Source organism: Molossus molossus, unplaced genomic scaffold (assembly GCF_014108415.1).
Source record: "Molossus molossus isolate mMolMol1 unplaced genomic scaffold, mMolMol1.p scaffold_m16_p_6, whole genome shotgun sequence".
Classification (NCBI taxonomy): Eukaryota; Metazoa; Chordata; class Mammalia; order Chiroptera; family Molossidae; genus Molossus; species Molossus molossus.
Genome location: NW_023425399.1, coordinates 56,189,358 through 56,209,149, shown reverse-complemented (window position 1 = coordinate 56,209,149; position 19,792 = coordinate 56,189,358). Strand labels below are relative to the sequence as shown.

Sequence of the window (19,792 nt, the reverse complement as noted above, 5' to 3'; positions counted from 1 at the left end):
AGCTGTTACTTCTCTGCTTTCATTTCTGATTTTGTTTATTTGGGACCATTTTTTTTTTTTTTTTTTTTTTGGTACATGCCCCTAGCGGAAACCGAACCTGGGACTCTCTGGTCTGCAGGCCAGCGCTCCAACCACTGAGCCAAACCCGCCAGGGTTGGGTCCTCTCTTTTTTTTTGTTGGTAAGTCTGGCTAAGGGTCCGTCAATCTTATTCATCTTTTTAAAGAACCAGCTCTTTGTTTTATTTATCTTTTGAATTGGATAGTTTTGGTTTTTTTTTTTTTAGTTTCCATATCATTTATTTCTGCTCTGACCTTTACTATTTTTTTCTACTGGCTCTGGGTTTTTACTTTTTGTTTACTTTCTAGTTCTTAAGTTGTAGGGTTAGAAAGTTAATTAAAATTTTTTCTTGTTTCTTGTGGTTGCCCTGTAAGTGCTATAAACTTTTCTCTCAGGACTGCTTTTGCTGCATCTTTTAGACTTTGTGTTGTTGTGTGTTCATTTTCATTGCTTTTCAGTAAGTTTAAAATTTTTTCCTTAATCTCCTTGGTAACCCATTTATTGTTTAATAATGTGCTGTTTCACCTCCATGTGTTTAAATGTTTTTGAGTGTTTTTATTGTAATTGATTTTTAGTTTTATGCTATTGTGATATGAGAAGATGCTTGATAAAATTTAAGTCTTCTGGAACCTGTAGAGACTTAGTTTATGTTGTAACTTGTGGTTTATCTTTGAGAATGTCCCATCTGCACTATAGAAGAATGTGAATTCTTCAGGTTTTGGGTATAATTCTCTGTAGATATCTATTAAATTTATATGATCTAGTGCATCATTTAGAGTCTCTGTTTCCTTGTTAATATTTTTCTAGAAGATCTATGCAGTGATGTCAGCAGTGTGAAGTCCCCTGTTATTATTGAATTACTGTTGATTTCTCTTTTGAAGTCCCTCGGAAGTTTTTAAATGTATTTTTGTGCTCCTATATTGGGTTCATATACATTTACTAAGTTTATATCCTTCTGTTGGATAGATCCTTTCAATATTATGTAGTGGCCCTTTTGTCTATAATTTTCACCTTCATTTTGAAGTGTTTTTTTGTTTTGTTTTGTTCTTTTTAAATCAGATATGAGTATTGCTACCCCAGCTTTATTTTCCTTTTTGATTGCTTGCAAGATTTTTTTTTCCATACCTTCACTTTTAACCTATGTGAGTCTTTTGTTTTGAAGTGGGTCTTTTGTAAACAACATATATATGAACCATGCTTTGTTATTTATTCAGCCACTCTGTGTCTTTTGATTGGAGTGTTTAATCTATTTACTGTTAAGGTTATTATTTTTTTTATTTTTATTTTTTTTATCCTCACCCGAGGATTTTGAGGACATTTTTCCTTTTTTTGTTGTTCAGATAGAGTGGGAGGGAGAGAGAGGAAGAGAGAGAGAGAGAAACATCGATGTGAAAGGGACACATCGAGTGGCTGCCACCCACACGACCAACCAGGGCTGGGGACAAACTGCAACCGAGGTACATGCCCTTAGCGGGAACCGAACCCGGGTCTCTCTGGACCGCAGGCAGACTCTCTAACCGCTGAGCCAAACTGGCCAGGGCAGTTAAGGTTATTATTGGTAGACACTATTTATTGCCATTTTTGTTTATTTTGGTTATGTTTCTTTTTCACTTATTACAACAGTTCTTTTAACATTTCTTGCAGTGCTTGTTTGGTGCTAATATATTCCCTTAGCCTTTTTTTGTCTGGGAAGCTCTTTACTTCACCTTCTATTTTGAATGATAGCCTTTGTGGATAAAATAGTGTTGGATTCAGTTTCTTGTTTTTCATGACCTTGATTACTTAATGCCTTTTCCTCTGGCCTATAGTGTTTCTGTTGAGAAATCAACTGATAGCCTTATGGGGGTTCCTTTGTAGGTAACCTGTTGCTTACCTCTTGCTGCCTTTAGGATTCTCTCTTTGTTCTTAATTTTTTGGCATTTAAATTATTATGTGTTTATGTTTGGGCCTCTTTGGGTTCTTCTTACTTGGGACTCCCTGTGCTTCTTGAATTTATATGCCTTTTTTCTTCACCAAGTTAGAGACATTTTCTGTCACTATTTTTTCAAATATATTCTCTTATTCTTGCTTATTTTCTTCTCCTTCTGGCACTCCTATGATGTAGGTATTGTTACATATTTTTTGTCCCACAGTTCTCTTAAGCTGTCTTCCTGTTATTTGATTGTTTTATCTTTTTGGTTATCTGATTAGGTGATTCTGTGTCTTCTAATTCACTGATCCAATTCTCAGCTTCCTCTACTTGACTGGTTATTTTTTCTAATGAGTTCTTTATTTCTGCCATGCCATTTTTCATTTCCATGTGTTTGATTTTCTTTCTTTTTTTTAAAAAAATTATTTTTATTAATTTTGTTTGTTACAGATGTTTCTTCTTTTCCCCTTATTGACACCCTCCTTCCCTCCTCTTGATTGATTATTAATGTTTCTATATCTTTACTCAAGCTATTGAGCTCTTTACTTGTGCTGATGAATTTTCTCATGATTATTACTCTGAACTCTACTTCTGATATCTTGCTTTATTTTATTTTATTTATCTCTTCTTCTGTAGAATTTTCTTGTTCTTTCATTTGTTTCTTTGTTTCATCATTTTGGCTGTCTCAGTGTGTTTTGGAGCCTGCTAATTTTTTCTGTGGGTGTTTGTGTTCTGCTTGTTGTAGCTCCCTCTACTGGGTTTGGGTGAGTTTGGAAGGTGCCATATTAAACACCACTGTGAAGTCTTACTTTCCTGGGTCAATTTGCAGGCCAAGCAAAGGTTTTATTATCCTCTAGCTTTTTCCTGCAAGCTATTATCCTAAGTTACTTGATGAATCTGGATTTGTAGCCCTCAGCTGAATGAAAAACCTCTCAGGTGTAAGCAGATTTTGAGCATATGGGGCACTTACTTGCTGTCAGATTCTAGCTGTTAATGAACCTCTGTTTGTATTTCTCTGGCCTGGCACAGTGGTGTTAAATTCTTGAGGAAGGGAATGTTGCTTCTCCCCAGGGCTCTGGGAGGGTGCTTTTTAAGTAATATGCCTACTGTCCTTTGAGGGAGTGATTCAGCATAAAACTCCCCGTGTCCTTTCTCCCCTGAGCCACAGACTTTCTTCACATAGTTCCAGTCCCATCTGCCTTTCTCTGCTGGAGCCCAAGGTGTGTGGCTATAGCTGATTTGGTGCTTTTCTAAGCCATGCTTTCTCAGCAGGAACTGCTCACAGCTAAAACAGCCCTCAAGTGCTGTCTGTGGCCTCCCAGCTCACCCTCTCGCACCTCCACAGTTTCTACCAGGCACAATTTAGTGTCCTCTTCATCCCTGGTTATATAGGTTCTCTCCAGCTGCTTTTCAGTTGGTTTTTCCTGATGATTTGTTTTTATTTTAGTTGTAATTCTAGTTTGGTTCTGGGAGATGGTCTGTGTAGCTTCTGTTCACTCTGCCACCATTTTCTTCAAATCTATGGGGGAAGGAAAAGGGAAACAAAATGGCACGGGTGTGATCCCAGGAGGGAGAGGCCTGATTATATTTTTGACTGGAAATATCATTTCAGTCACTTTTAGCAATAGAAAGATGTGCTTAAGCCTGAGGGGTTGTGGGTTGTAGCCTGGCAAAGATGGGAAGAGTGGTTTCATTTTATTAGCATGTCTGAGCCTATTTCTAGGTTGGCCACCAGTATGAATCTCTACAGTGTTTTCTGCCCACCAGGAGCTCATGGTCTGGTAAAGACATGCAAATTAATTTCTAAAGCATGGAAGGACCTGGGTGTGAATCTAATTCTATCCTTTATAAGGACACGGTATTGGTTCTGTTTTTTACCTCAGTTTTCTTTTGCATAAAATGGGTTTAGAAATCTACATCTCACTGGTACTGAAAGCATTAAATAAGAAAGCGTATATAAATCACTGGCATGTACTCAATATTCAGTGAATTTTTATTGTTTTTCAACAATATTTTAGAAAGCTGGAGAATTTCATTTTGGCTCATTTAAGAATTGCACATAGTACATCTGCGCATCCTCTCAGAATATTTTTGAGTGATATAACACAGGCAGAGGATAATGGTTAATCTTTGAAGATTTTAAGATTTGGGGCAAAGGGTGGCTTTTTGGAAAGGAAACTTTTTTTCTCAAGCAGAGATTGTAGGTTTTTTGTTTGGTGCCATCTTATCATGTAGCAGGTAACTTGGATCCCTTGAAAGTTAAATAATGGTACTCAGCCTAACACAGTGAGGAACAAAACCAGTATAAAAGCCTTCAAGCCCACAATCAAGTTCATTAGACCTACTGCTTCTCTCCTGACCTGTGGGTTTCTTTTTTTTTTTTTCTTCAAACAGAACATTCTTTAGGGAAGTTAAGATGGTTTAGTTAATCTTTTGTTTCATGTCAAGAGAGGCCTTCTTGTTAAGAGAACATGTTGTGTGTGTGTGTGTGTGCATGTGTATGGGATAAAGACTTTAAGCAGAGATAAGATGAGAGGCCAGGTAATACCTCACAGTAGATTTGAGTGGTAGCTGTGGGTTTGCTTTGAGATGGAGAAATCACTACTTTCTCTCCTTCCTGTTTGTTGTATGCAAGTGAAACTCCTCACTCACCAATGGAATGAATCTTTTTTGTTCCCCCTCAGATTACCTATTCATCTTCTCACAGGAGTTTCCTACATGTTTCTAACAGAATGTCTTGTCATCTTCTTGGGGAACCATTATTGGGATAACTTATGTAATTTTTCAGAGAGAAATTTTACTTTTACGAGAATCATACACACTATGGACTGTCTCTAGTAAGGTGCGATTGTAAGGTGGTGTGGCTGGCATAAGTATACTTTAGAGGAAGCCTCAGTTAGATTTGTGCTCCTGGGGTTAAGAACCTGCTCCTCAGAGAGTAATGGTACATCAGAGTCCTGCTCCTTTCAGTCGTGCTGTCAGAGAGTTTCTGTGTCAAGGTTGACTCTACTGCATATTTACTTGGGAGGCCTTTCATTTGGTCCTTCTCTGAGCCTTTCAATCTGGCCAAAGTGCTGCCTTCTCCTCATCTCTGTAGCTCTCACAGCAGTTCTGAGAGTCAGGAGGAGGTGGCAGTATGTAGAGGTAGGAGCCCCAGAGGGTGACTGCCAGGAAAGCTCTGGGAAAACTGCCTTTCCAGAGACTTTTCTCCCCATGCCCAAGTCTCTGTCACTTGCCCAAGTCTCAGTGTTTCCCAGAAGCTCAAATGTCTGGTCCCTGGATGGCTGGTAGTAGGAGAGCGGCATGTCAGTATCTTGGCCTGTACCCCTGAATCTCTGGGGTGTACAGAGAAGAAGGAGGCCTCTGAGATCTTTGAGCTGATGGACAGAGAGATGGATGTCCACAGGGACATGTGAAAGAATTCTTTGTTGTTATTGTGAACAAAACCTCATGTTTCTGTTTCTTTTGCCATGAATACTAAGGGGAGATGATGCCGATGATGATAAAGAGGAGGAGGAGGGTTGAAGCTGTAAGGGAGGGAAGGGTTGTTGACAGCATAGGAATAAATGGACCTATATAAAATTTCCCACATTTGACATTTAGTTTCCCAGAAAGTTGATGTTTCCCTAAAAAACATCAGTGTTTCCCAGTAAACACTGTTTCTGGTTTGAGCTAGAGAATCTTTCAAATTTATCTGTTTCTAGTTTGTTGTTCTTATCTGTGGCTAGAAAATGTGATATACTGTGATACTTCAGGGACTTTTGATTGCCTGCTTTAAGACCTTTTTTGGTAAATGTATTTTTTCAAATACAGCAGGGATACATACTTTGAAAAGGTAATACATGTTCATTAAAAACTTTTAAAAAATCCTCAGAAGTTGTTTAAAACAAAAAATTAAAGCCCTCTTGCCCCCATGTCACTCCAAGGCTCACTATGGAGAAGGGACCAGTGGGGATCACTGTGGACTCTTTTGAACATTTATCTTCCACTGAAGGGTCTAGACCTGGTGTGATCTCCCCCTTCAGTGCTTCACATGGAAGGGGTTCTCTGGTGTGGTATGGTTCCCTTGGGAAGGAAGAGGGAGAAAAATGACAGGGCAACTTTGTCATCTTTCTCAAGCCAAGATGTTGAAAAGAGATAAGTAACCTTTCCCCAACTATTCTTTTTTTTCTTCTCAAGCCTTAGGTTGTGTGCTACTAATAGGTATCTGATAAAGTTTCTCTCTCTCTCTTTAAAAAAATGTCTATAATTTTTGCTTCACAGTTTGAAAAACAGTACTATAATGAGGAACAGAAGGAGGGAAAACAAAATGGTGTGCTGGAAGATCCATATAGAGATCAGCTCAGCAGGGGGTTCATCTTGCCTCCCCTGCCAAGGCATATGAGAAGGCACTGATAGTGAAGACCAAGCTTTATTTCCAAAGATGAGGTGTTAATGTCTCCAAACCAGAGAGGTTTCAGCACTCCATGGCAAATGTGACCTTACAGTGTTGGTTCTTGAGGGGCTTTTCTTCTTTAAAAATCTATTTAGAGGTAAAGAGGAAAACAGAGGAGCCCGTTAAACCCTTGTCATTCTTGAAACAACAAAAAGTAGATCTAGTAAAGACCTTGGACTCTGTGTTGTCAGTCTGCTACTCTTGCTTGCAGGATCAGTCATAGTTGGAGCTAAAAAATAAATTTGTTCCTTTGATTTTTTAAAATTTGTTTTTGTATTAATTTATTTTTGTTACAGATGTTTCCCCTTTTTCCCCCATTGACACCCTCCTCCCCATCCCTCCCCACCATGTCTTCAGCTTTGTTGTCCATTGGTTATGCGTACATGCATATACATTTTGTGGTTTATCTCTTCTGCCTCCACCCCCTTGTCTGAGGATTGTTAGTCTGTACCCTACTTCCACATCTCTGGGACTACCCTGCTCCTCAGGCTGTTATGTTCATTATATTTTACAAATATGTGAGATCATGTGATATTTATCTTTCTCTGCTTGGCTTGTTTTACTTAGATTAATACTTTCCAGGTCCCTCGATGTTGTCTCAAAGGATAAGAGATTTTTCCTTCTTACAGCTGCATAGTACTGCATCATGTATATGTACCACAACTTTTTTATCCACTTGTCTACTGATGGGCACTTGGGCTGTTTCTATATCTAAGCTATTGTAAATAAGGCTGCTATGAACATAGGGGTACATATATTCTTTCTAATTGGTGTTTCAGGCTTCCTAGGGTATATTCCTGGAAATGGGATTACTGGGTCAAATGGCAATTTAATTTTTAATTTTTTAAGGTAACACTATATTGTTTCCATAGTGGCTGCACCAGTCTGCATTCCCATCAGCAGGGAACCAGAGTCCCCTTTTCTTCACATCCTTGTCAACACTTGTTGTTTGATGCTTTGTTGATGGTGACCATTCTGACAGGTGTGAGGTGATACCTCATTGTTGTTTTAATTTGCATCTCTCTGATGATTAGTGATGTTGAACATTTCTTCTTATGTCTCTTGGCCATTTGTATGTCCTGTTTGCAGAAGTGTTTATTTGGGTCCTTTGCCCATTTTTTAATCGGGTTCTTTGTCTTTCTTTTGTTGAGTTGTATAAGCACTCTACATATTTTGGGAATTAACCTCATATCTGATGTATCATTGGCAATTATGCTCTCCCATACAGTGGGTTCCTTTCCATTTTGATTGTTGTTTTTTTGCTGTGCAGAAACTTTTGAGATTGATGTAGTCCTATGTGTTCATTTTCTCCTTTGTTTTTGTTGCCTTAGGTGATGTATCAGTGAAAATTCTTCTGCATATGATGTCTGAAATTATATTGCCTACATTTTCTTCTAGAATTTTTATGGATATTCATGACTCAAATTTAAATCTTTTATTCATTTTGAGTTTATTTTTGTGTATAGTGTAAGTTGATCATCTAGTTTCATTTTTTTTGTACATAGCTGTCCAATTTTCCCAATGCTATTTATTAAAGAGGCTGTCTTTACTCCATTGTATGCTCTTGCCACCTATGTTGAATATTAATTGAGCATAATATCATGGGTCAATTTCTGGCTTTTCTGTTCTGTTCCATTGATTTATATGCCTGTCCTTGTGCCAGTACCAGGTTGTTTTGATTGCAGTGGCTTTGTAGTATAACCTGATATATGTTATTGTGATCCCTCCAACTTTGTTCATCTTTTTCAAGATTGCTGTGGTTATTTTGGGTCTTTTTAGGTTCCATATAAACTTTCAAAGTATTTGTTCTAGTTCTGTGAAATATGTCATTGGTATTTTGATGGGGATTGCATTGAATCTGTAGATTGCTTTGGGTAGTATGGACATTTTAATAATGATAATTCTTTCAATCCATGAACAAAGCATGTGCTTCCAGTTTTTTATATCTTCCTTTATATTTTTCAATGTCTTGTAGTTTTCTTCAAATAGGTCCTTTACTTCTTTGGTTGAGTTTATTCCTAGGTGTCTTAATGTTTTTGCCATGATAGTAATTGGAATTTTTTAAAATTTCTCTTTCTGTGAGTTCATCATTGGTGTATAAGAATGCCATCAATTTCTTGATGTTACTTTTGTATCCTGCTACTTTTCCAAATTCTTTTATTGAGTCTAGTAGATTCTTGATGGAGTCTTTAGGGTTTTCTTTGTATAATATCATGTCATCTGCAAATAATGACAGTTTTACTTTCTACTTTTCAGTTTGAATCCCTTTTATTTTTTCATCATGTCTGATTGCTGTGCCTAAGACTTCTAGTACTATGTTAAATAAGAGTGGCAAAAGTGGGCGTCCCTGTCTTGTTCTTGTTCTTAAGGGAACTGCTTTTAGTTTTTGTTCATCGAGTATGATGCTGCCTGTAGGTCTTTCTTATGTGGCCTTTATAATGTCACGATATGATTCCTCTATTTTCAGATTGCTGAGCATTTTTATCAGAAATGGGTGCTGGATTTTGTTGAAAGCTTTTTCAGCATTTATTGATGTGATGACATGATTTTTATCTTTCATTTTGTTTATGTGCTGTATCACAGTTAGTGATTTGTGAATATGGTACCATCCTTGCATCCCTAGGATGACGCCCACATGTCATGTGAATAATTTTTTTGATGTATTGCTAGTATTTTGTTCAGGATTTTAGCATCTATGTTTATCAGGAATATTGGTCTGTAGGTTTTTTTTTTTTTTGGTAGTATTTTTTTTGGTCTTGGAATTAGAATTATGCTGTCCTCATAAAACCAGTTTGGAAGTCTTTCTTCTTGAATTTTTTGAAATAGTTTGAGGAGAACGGGTGTTAGTTCATCTTTATTTTTTATTTTTTTTTGTTATCCTCACCCGAGGATATTTTTCCACTTTTTGTACAGATAGAGTGGGAGGGAGAGAGAGAGAGAGAAACATCGACGTGAAGGGACACATCGAGTGGCTGCCACCCGCACGACCAACCAGGGCCGGGGACAAACTGCAACCGAAGTACGTGCCCTTAGCGGGAACCGAACCCGGGTCTCTCCAGACCGCAGGCCGACGCTCTAACCGCTGAGTCAAACTGGCCAGGGCAGTTCATCTTTAATTGGTAAATCTCCCCATGCAGTTGTCTAGCCCTGGGCTTTTGTTTGCTGGAAGAGCCTTGATTCCATCTTCAATTTTCTTTGTGGTTATTGGTTTGTTCAAGTTTTTTATTTCTTTCCAGTTCAGTGTGGGAGACTATGTTTTTCTAAAAATTTGTCTGTTTTTATTATATTGCCCAATTTGTTGCCGTATAATTATTCATAGTATTTGTTAATGATTCTTTGTAATTCTGTGGTGTCAATTATTACTTTTCTTTCATTTCTGATTTTGTGTATTTGGGTTCTCTCCCTTTGTTTCTTGGTAAGTCTAGGTAAGGGTCCATCAATCTTGTTTATCTTTTAAAAAACCCAGCTTTTTGTTTCATTGATCCTTTGAATTGTTTTTTTTTTTTTTTTTTGGTCTCTATGTCATTTATTTCTTCTCTGATCATTACTATTTCTTTCTTTCTACTTCTTCTGAGGTTTTCTTTTTGTTTGCTTTCTAGTTCTTCAAGTAGTGAGGGTAGGTAGTTAAGTACAAATTTTTCTTGTTTCTTGAGGTGTTCTTGTAGTGCTATGAAATTCACTCTCAGAATGGTTTTGCTGCATCTCAGAGGTTTTGTGTTGTTTTATATTCATTGTCATTGGTTTTCAGGAAGTTTTTTATTTCTTTCTTGATCTCAATGGTAACCCATTCACTGCTTAATAACATGCTATTTAGCCTCCATATTTTTAAATGTATTTGCGTGTTCTTGTTGCAATTAATTTCTAGTTTTATGCTATTGTAATCTGAGAAGATGCTTGATATGATTTTGATTTTCTTGAACTTGTAGAGACTTAGTTTGTGCCCTAACATGTGGTTTATCTTTGCAAATGTCTCATGTGCATTGAGAAGAATGTGAATTTTTCAGTTTGGGGGTGTAATTCTCTTTTGATATCTATTAAATCCATTTGATCTAGAGCATCATTTAGAGGCTTTGTTTTCTTGTTAATATTTTGTATAGATGGTCTATCCAGTGATGTCCGTGTGGTGTTGAAGTCCCCTGTTTATGATTGTATTGCTTTCAATTTCTTCTTTGAAGTCTCCCAGGAGATTTTTAATATATTTTGGTGCCTCTATATTGGGTGCATATATGTTTACCAAGATGATATCTTCCTGTTTGATAGATCCTTTCAATATTATGTAGTGACCTTTTTTTTGTCTCTAGTTATGGCCTTCATTTTGAAATCTACTTTATCAGGTATGAGTATTGCTACCACAGCTTTTTTTTCTTTTTTATTTGCTTGAAAGATTTTTTTTTTCATCCCTTCGCTTTCAATCTATGTGAGTCTTTTGTTGTGAGGTGGGTCTCTTGTAAACAACATATAGATGAGTTATGCTTTCTTATTCAATCAGCTACTCTGTGTCTTTTTATTGGAGCATTCAGTCCATTTACATTTAAGGTGATTATTGATATGTACTTATTTATTGCCATTTTTGTGTATTGTGGTTATATTTTTTTTTCCTATTTGTCCTGCTAATTACAACAGTTTTTTTTTGTGTGTGTTTGTTTGTTTGTTAACATTTCTTGCAGTGCTGGATGATGCTAATGTATTCTCTTAGTGTTTTTTTTTTTTTTTTTTTGTCTTAGTAGGTGTTTATTTGGCCTTCTATTTTGAATGACAGCCTTGCTGGGTAGAGTAGTTGTGGATTCAGATCCTTGCGTTTTATGACCTTGATTACCTCATGCCATTTTCTTTTGGCCTGTAGTGTTTCTTTAAGAAGGCATCTGAGAGTCTTGTGGGGTTCCTTTGTAGGTAACCTGTTGCTTTTCTCTTGCTGCTTTTAGGATTCTGTCTTTGTGTTTAATTTTTGGCATTTATATTACTATGTGTCTTGGTGTGTGCCTCTTTGGGTTTTTCTTACCGTGGGCTCCCTGTGCTTCTTGAATATAATGCCTTCTTCTTTCACTGAATTAGGGAAGTTTTCTATCACTATTTCTTCAAATATATTCTCTAACCCTTGCTCAATTTCTTCTTCTTTGTGGACTCCTATGATGTGAATATTACTACGTTTCCATTTGTCCCACAGTTTTCTTAAGCTGTCTTTTTGTTTTTGTTTTTTGGTTTTCTGATTGGTCGATTTTTTCTACACTGTCTTCTAATTCACTAATTTGGTCCTCCGCTTCCTCTACTCTACTTTTTAAACTTTCCAATGTGTCCTTTTTTATATATGTCATTCTTCATTTCTTCTTGGTGGTTTTTAATTTCCAATTGGTTGATTTTCAACATTTTTATGTCTTTACTTATAGTGCTCATGTCCTTACACATGCTGTTGAGCTTTCTCAAGAGTGTGGCTCTGAATTCTAGTTCTGTTAACTTGCTTAACTGCACCTTATTTATCTCATCTTTGGTAGAGGTCTCTTGTTCTTTCATTTGGCTTTTGTTTCTGTGTTTCACCATTTTAACTATTACAGTGGGCTTTGGAACCTGCCAAATTTTCCCTGTTGGTATTGGTTTTCTGCTCTTTGTTGCTCCCTCTCCTGGGTTTGGATGAGCGTGGGAGGACTCACCTTAAACACCACTGTCAAGCCTTGGCCAGTTTGACTCAGCTGTTAGAGTGTCAGCCTGCAGTCCAGAGAGACCTGTGTTTGTTTCCTGCTAAGGGCACGTACCTTGGTTGCAGTTTGTTCCCAGCCTTGGTTGAGTTTTGTGGGTGGAACCACTCAATGTGTCCCTTTTACATGGATGTTTCTCTCTCTCTTTCTCCCTCCCACTCTATCTGAACAAAATATTGGAAAAAAATGTCCTCAGGTGAGGATAAAAAAAAAACACCTCTGTCAATTCTTACTATCCTGGTTAGAGTTGCTAGCCCAGGAATGGTACTGTTATCTTTTAGCTTTTTGCCTGGAGGCTATCAGTAGTGGTTACTTGAAGAGCCTTGGCTTCTCAGTTGAATGAAAAACTCTCTCAGGTGTTCAGCATAAGGGGCTTTGCCCAGGGTATGGCAGATGCTGGTTGTTAATAGGCCTCAATTTGCATTTCAATAGCCACCTTGTCTGGTTGAATCCCTGAGGGAGGGGCCACTGCCTCTCCCCAGAGCCCTGGGATGGAGTAAGATGATCCCTGTCCTGCGTGGCCCCAACTCAGCCAAAGCTCTGAGTACCCTCCAAATTCCAAGTGTCCCCACATATTTTCAGTCCAATCTGTCCTTCCTCTGCTGGAGCCCAAATTGAATGGCTGTGGCTATTTTAGCATCTGTCCCCTCTTTGCACTGTGGAGCCACTTGGGAATTTAACCAGAGGGTGCTGCTCACAGCTGAGGCTGCTGCTGTCTGTGGGCCCCCAACCCCCATCTCATGCCTCCGCAATTCTACCTGGATTGAGTCATTGTTTCTGGTTACATTGTACTCCAAGCTGCTTTACTGTTGTGCTTTTCTGTTAATTTGTCTTTATTTTTGTTGTAATTTCCGTTTGGTCCTGTGAGATGGTCTGTGTAGCTTTCATTCACTCCATTGCAATTTTGGAATCCTCCTGTTGCTTATCTTTTGCTGCCTTTAAAATCCTCTTTTTGTCTTTAATTTTTGTATTTTAATCATTATATGTCTTGGTGGGGGCCTGTTTGGGTTCTTGTTACTTGGGGCTTTCTGTGCTTTTTAAACTTGAATGCTTTCTTTCTTCACCAAGTTAGGAAAGTTTTCTGTCACTATTTTTTCAAATATATTCTGTAACCCTCACTCATTTTCTTCTTATTCAGGGACTCTTATGATTCAAATGTTATATGTTTCCAGTTGTCCCACAGTTCTCTTAAGCTGTCTATCTGTTTATTAATTATGTTTTTCTTTTTGGTTGATTTTTTTTTTTTTTAATCCTTTCTTCTAATTCACTGCTCTGGTTCTCAGCTTCCTCTACTCTGCTGGTTAGTCTTTCCAATGTTTTCTTTATTTTTGCTATGTCATTTTCTTTTCCACTTGGTTGTTTTTTAATGTTTTTATATCTATACTCATGGTGTTGATGTCCTTACTCCTGCTATTGAGCTTCCTCAAGATCCTGACTCTCTACCTCTGATAACTTGCTTAAGTGCATTTCATTTATCTTATCTTCAGTAGAGTTCTCTTGTTTTCTCATTTGGGATTTGTTTCTTTGTTTCACCATTTTGGCTATCTCAGTGTATTTTGTAGCCTGGCAATTTTTTTCTGTGGGTGTTGGTGTTCTGCTGTTTGCAGCTTCCTGTACTGGGTTTGGGTGAGTGTGCGAGGCCCCACGTTAAACACCATTTCAAGCCTTACTTTCCTGGGTAGATTTGCAAGCTTGGAATGGTTGTTGTCCTCTAGCTTTTTATCCTGGAGGCTATTAGTTTCAGTTTTTCAGGGTCTTGGGGTGGAGCTTTCAGCTGTATGAAAAAGTTCCTCAGGGTTTAGCAGAAGAGGATTTCCCAAGGGTGGGGTAAATGCTGGTTGTTAGTGAGCCTCACTTTTTATTTCTTTGGCTCTCCTGGGTGGGGTTGAATCTCTGAGGGAGGGGCTGTTGCTTGTCCCCAGATCTCTAGGAAGGAGCAAGCTGGCCACTGTGCTATGTGGCCATGACTCAGCAAAAACTCTGAGTGCCCTCCAAATCATGGGTTTTCCCACAGAATTCTAGTCCAGACTGCCCTCTTTCTGCCAGAGCCTAAGGCGAGTGGCTGATGCTAATTTAATGCTCTGTCATGGTCCTCTGCACTCTGGCACCAGCTTGGGATTTTTGACCCCAAGGGCACTGCTCACAGCTAAGACTACTGCTGTCCATGGGCTCCCAACTTGCCACCCTCTTATGCCTTTACTGACCTACCAGTGTTTCTGGTTATATGGTCCTGTCCTGCTGCTTTTCTGTTGCTTTTTCTCCATGATTTGTTTTTATTTTAGTTGTAATTCTTGTTTGGTCTTGCGAGATTGTCTGTGTAGCTTTCATTCACTCCACTGCCACTTTTTTGAGTTAAATTTTTTTTTTTTTTAATGGATATCTTCTGTTCTCTTTTTCTAGCTAGTTTTTCTTTGTAGCAGGCAGCAATCACAGAGTGTGAATGAATGTTCTCTCTCTTTGCTTTCTGAAAAGTGTTAAGCTCTGTTCCTGGATCTTTATGCCAGCCTTTGTGTTCTAAAGGCTGGGCCTGAGTCCCTTTTTTGTCCTTCCCTGGTTCAGCACTTGGTCTCCTGGACTCTTATGGTCAGTGAGGACCTCTGACATTCATAGATAACAGCTGCCTAGTCACCGCAAACAGATATTTGTTCTTCGCAGGAATTCCAGGTAGGCTGTGGTCTGTGTTGTTCTGCATTTTATGTGGGCCTCTGCCTGGTTCATCCAGACACAAGCCATGGTGTTTCTGAGAATTCCGAGTTATTTCAGCCTTGGACTGTTGCTTCCATATTTTGGAATGTTCTGGTTTCTGCTTTCCCCCTTTTAACAGAAAAGTTTTCAGGGTCAGCCTAGATTATCCTCCTTTGGGAAGCATTGCTGGCTCTCCCAGGGCTGATTTCTGCTGCACTGTGCTCTGAGTTTTGTCTACCTTGGTGCTTCTCTTTTATTACCTAGAATGCAAATTCCTTAAAGGCATAGTTTGTGGTTGAGTCATTTCTGAATCAAGTTTTCAGCCAGAAACTTGGTGGGGATTTAAAAAAAGAAAAAAAAATTGTACAATGACTAAGGAAATATTGTCTCTGGCTATGCTTAGCAGGTGCTGGGTACTATAAGCTGTAAAATGTGTTTGTAAGGGAGAAATATTACTGGATCCAAACTGAGGGGATAGGGTCTGGAGATGCCTGGACAAACTGCATGCCCTTTGTTCTATAAGATATTTATTTCTTTGTGGTCTGGTCATATTTATTGTCATAGTATTTCTGGGATGAAGTGTGGATCTATGTTACTATAGAAAATGGAAACAAAGGAGAAGTGACTGTCCACAGTTGTCTTGTTAGTAGGACAAGGGTTGGGAGATAAGTCAGCTTGTCCTGACTCCTGGGTAAGAGATTCATGCAGCTTGCCATGATACTGTTGTAATTAGCTAGTTATTAATACTAGGAAAGGAGCAAAGGGAAGGCCAGACATTATAGGCATGTCATTTGGGCAGCTTCACCAGGAAGCTACAACTTTACATTCCTCAGAGAGCTGCCAGTCCATTCCTCACAGAATCACTTGGGTAAGGGATTCAACAAAGGAGAGAGAGTTGCATGTTCAGTAAAGTTGGGTGATATGGGGAAGGTACTTGCTTGTCAGTCACACCTGAATGGGTATGGCCACGGAAAGTGTGCAAAAATTTGGAAATACTTACTCTCCTAAATAAGAGTTCTCTCTCTTGGCTCTTGGCTTGTAGGGCTCTCTAGTACCTGCTTCCTTGCATTTTCCCATATGACCCACAGCCATACAGACCCCACATGCAATGGATTAATGAACTGCAGCTTGGAGCACAAGCTAAGTTAGCCTGATGCTGGACTGGAGTGTGCAAATATGTAATAGAAATTCTGGAAACTGGCTCTCATTTTAGCCCTGCTAAAGGCAAAAGTGGGACTTCTTTGGCAGGACTGAAGGAAATAAAACCTTGGAAACTTAGAGGTTTGATTCCACAGAAATAAAGTTTTGTATGATACTTTATCCTCCCGAGTAAGTCTCAGAAAATTCTTTTTCTCAGAATATCACAAGAACTCCACCCCTACTAGCAAAGGCTAGGGATGAGGACCACTCCCCTAGCTTCCACTTCTTGTGTTAAAAGTCACAACACTACATTCCCTGGTGCCCTACTGACAGCAACACCTGGGCCTTGAGACCTGGGTTTTGGGTCAGAGAATGGAACAGCAAAAAGAAGAAAGTAAACACTCAGAATTCTATTATCTAGAAAGAAAGAAGGATGATAACATCCTGGTTTATATATGCTCCTTTGTAAATTGTCTTTTTTATTTAACAACAGCTTGTGCATATTTTTCATGTCATTAAATATAGGTCTACTCCAACTTTTTAAAGGCTGCATACTGTTTTATAATTGGGTAAGTGTAATTTTTAAAGCAATTTTTATTGTTATGATACATTTATTTTCCATTTCCAATGTTAAAATCAACACTTTGCAAAATATACATTTACATGTAGCATCTTTTGTTCATATTTCCTTTAGGTTGAATTCATAAAATGTCATTGCATAGTCAAATCATATGCACATTTACAATTGATATATATTTTTAGATTATTCTCTAAGAAACATCTCTAGAAAAATAGTTAACTGTGTGTGTGTATGTATACATATATGTATATATTATATATATAATTTTTGTCGTAATTTGTGGTTTTATTGTTAACCTATAACTCTTTGGTTTATTTGAAATGTATTTTAGTGATGACATAAAGTAGGTGACTAAATTTTTCCCCCCTCAAATTGATTAGTAGTTGTCTCAATAGCATTTACTAATTAAGACATGCTGCCCTGGCCAGTTTTGCTCAGCAGTTAGAGCATCGGCCTGCGGTCTGGAGAGACCTGGGTTCGGTTCCGACTAAGGGCACGTACCTCGGTTGTGGTTTGTCCTCAGCCCTGGTTGGGTCATGTGGGTGGCAACCACTTGATGTGTCCCTTTCACATCAATGTTTCTTCCTCTCTCTCTCTCCCTCCCACTCTATCTGAACAAAATATATTTTAAAAAAAAAGTTCTCAGGTGAGAATAAAAAAAAAAGACATGCTTAGTAAGTTGATTCATTGATTTGAAATAACTTTTTATAAATTAACTTTCCATGTTTAGATGTTGTTTTCTGTTTCTTGACTCTTTATTCATGTAACCCATCATGTACCTTTAATGTATTTATGTTATGATGCTTCAAAATTCTCAAATTTAATTTATTTATTGAGTAAAACAGTAATATGATTGAAAATTTAAAATGTATAAAAGAGAGACAATGAAAACCATCTTTTAACCCATCCACCCAGTTCCCACCCTCCTCTATAAGGTACCACTATTACTAGTTTTTTGTATTTTTTAAAAAAATTTTATTGATTTTAGAAAGAGAGAAAGTGAGAGGGAGAGAAAGCTAGAAACATTAATGAGAGAGAATATCAGTTGGCTGCCTTCTGCCCACTGGGTATTGAGCCCACAACCTGGGCATGTGTTCTGACTGGGAGTCAAACCAGTGACCTCTTGGTGCATGGGTTAATGCTCAACCAGTGAGCCACACCAGCTGGACAGCTTTTTTGTATTCTTGCAGAATATTTTTAAGGCATATTCAAGCAAAAGTAAAAATTGATTTTATCTTTACCCTTTTTACATATATGATAACATACTGTACATACTATTCTGTAGTTTTTTTAAATTTAACATTATCTTGGAAGATCTAAACTGAATTACGATAGCTTTATAATATATTTTAATATCTGGTAAGACAGTATGCTCCATTCTTTTCTAATTTCCCTCATTGTTCTTACACATTTATTTTGTTAAATTTTTGAATTAGTTTTTCAAGTCGAACAAAGCCTTTTTTTTTTTTTTAATTTCAAGGTGGGGCCCAGTCCATGTGGATTGGAGGGGTTCCTTTTTCCAGTCTTTAATCCATACATAGTCCCCTGGTTTATGTGAGTGGGCTGGCCCCCCTCATGGCAAGGGTCCTTGGCCTAATCTGGCTTGATGTATCTGGCTGTTTCCTCTAGTTTCTGTAGGTCTCCTCTAGGTAGGGGTAGTATGGCTGGTGGCCTTCCATAAACTAACTCAAATGGTGTATACCCTGTGGCATTAGGGGCATTTTGCACTCTGAATAATGCTAAGGGTAGCAGGTCTGGCCAGCACAGGTTGGTCTCCTGATGGAACTTTGCAAGGGTTGTTTTTAGAGTCTGGTTTATGTGTTCTACCTTTCCTGAGCTCTGAGTGTAATAGGGAGTATGTAGCTTCCAAGAAATTTTTAATAGTGTTGCTAGTTCCTGGAGCACTTTTGCAACAAATGCTGGCCCATTGTCGCTGCCAAAGGTCATAGTCAACCCAAAGCAGGGGATAATTTCTCTGAGGAGGATCTTGACTACCTCTGCTTTTTTCTCTTTTGGTAGGGAAAGCTTCTACCCATCCAGAGAAAGTACAGACTAAAACAAGTAAGTATCTGTATCCCCGGGTTGGCCTGATCTCAGTAATGTCAATCTGTACATCCTCAAAAGGCTGTTGCCGCCCCTGTGTTGTATTCCGGGAAGCTTTTTTGGGTGACCTGCTGCATTGTTCCTGGCAGAGGCCAGGCATTGAGTCTCTGCCGCTGCATATAGTCTAGACATGTTAGGGAAGTAGTAACACCTCCCGAGTAAAGCCTCTAGAGATGTTGTCCCTAGTTGTGTGAGGGCATGACATTGCCTGATGAGATTGCTGGGCTGGCCTTGGGGTATGTAGAGCCATTCATCTGGCAGTTACCATATGCTGGTGGGTGTTGGGAGGCAGTTTTCTTGTATGGCCCATTTCTGTTCCTCTGGGGTGTAGTTTGGCTGATTGACGGTCAGTTCTAATAGGGTACCTTCTATTTGTCAGGGCCTCCCTTTCTGTAACTGCTGCCTTTGCTGCCTGATTTGCCCTTCTGTTCCCTTGGGCTACTTCTGTCTCTTCCTACTGGTGGCCCCTGCAATGCATTACAGCTACTCACTGAGGGGCCCAGACTACTTCTAGCAGTCGAAGTATTTCTGCCTTGTTTTTAATTTCTTTCTCCTCGGCTGTTAAGAGTCCTCTCTCTCGGTAGATTGCCCCATGGATATGTATGGTGGTGAAGGCATACCAAGAGTTTGTGTAAATATTGACCCTTTTTCTTCTGCTATTTTCAGTGCCCTAATTAATGCCCAGAGTTCTGCCCTTTGAGTGGACCAGCCAGCCAGCAGGGGCTTTGCTTCAATTATTTTCTCATTGTCCATGACAGCGTACCTGCCATTTGTTTCCCCTCAGTCATGTAACTGCTCCCATAGGTGTAGGGCATTAAGTCTGGCTTGTCTAGAGGCTGGTCCCGCAGGTCTGGTCGGCTGGCATGCACGTCTTCAGTTGTCTCGAGGCAATCGTGGTCTGGTCCTCCCAGCTCAGCAGGGAGAATGTAGCTGGGTTTATTTGCCGGAGAGTGCTGACTTTCACTCGGGGATTCTCGTAGAGAAGTCCCTGGTACTGTGTCAGTGTCAGATTGGAGAGCCATTTGTGTCCCTGTCCAGCCAGAAGGCTAGATACTATGTGGGGAACAAATATGTTGATCTCTTGCCCAGGTTTTAGTTTGTCTGCCTCCTGTAAGACAGTGACAGCTGCAGCTATGGCCCTCAGGCAGAATGGCCAACCTGCTGCTACATTGTCCAGTTGCTTAGATAGGTA

General features: G+C 38.9%; 1 protein-coding gene across 5 annotated transcripts in view; it reads left to right on the top strand.

Annotated features, from left to right (window-relative positions):
- CHCHD6 (coiled-coil-helix-coiled-coil-helix domain containing 6) overlaps positions 1-19,792 on the top strand; it is a 181,792-nt gene that overhangs the window by 150,320 nt on the left and 11,680 nt on the right. For all 5 annotated transcript variants that reach the window (XM_036245362.1, XM_036245357.1, XM_036245359.1 and 2 more), the window contains exons 5-6: positions 16,443-16,486; positions 18,517-18,558. In XM_036245362.1, coding sequence (XP_036101255.1) covers positions 16,443-16,486; positions 18,517-18,553 — 81 coding nt within the window. In that variant the 3' untranslated portion in view covers positions 18,554-18,558. The remainder of the gene's footprint in view (positions 1-16,442; positions 16,487-18,516; positions 18,559-19,792) is intronic.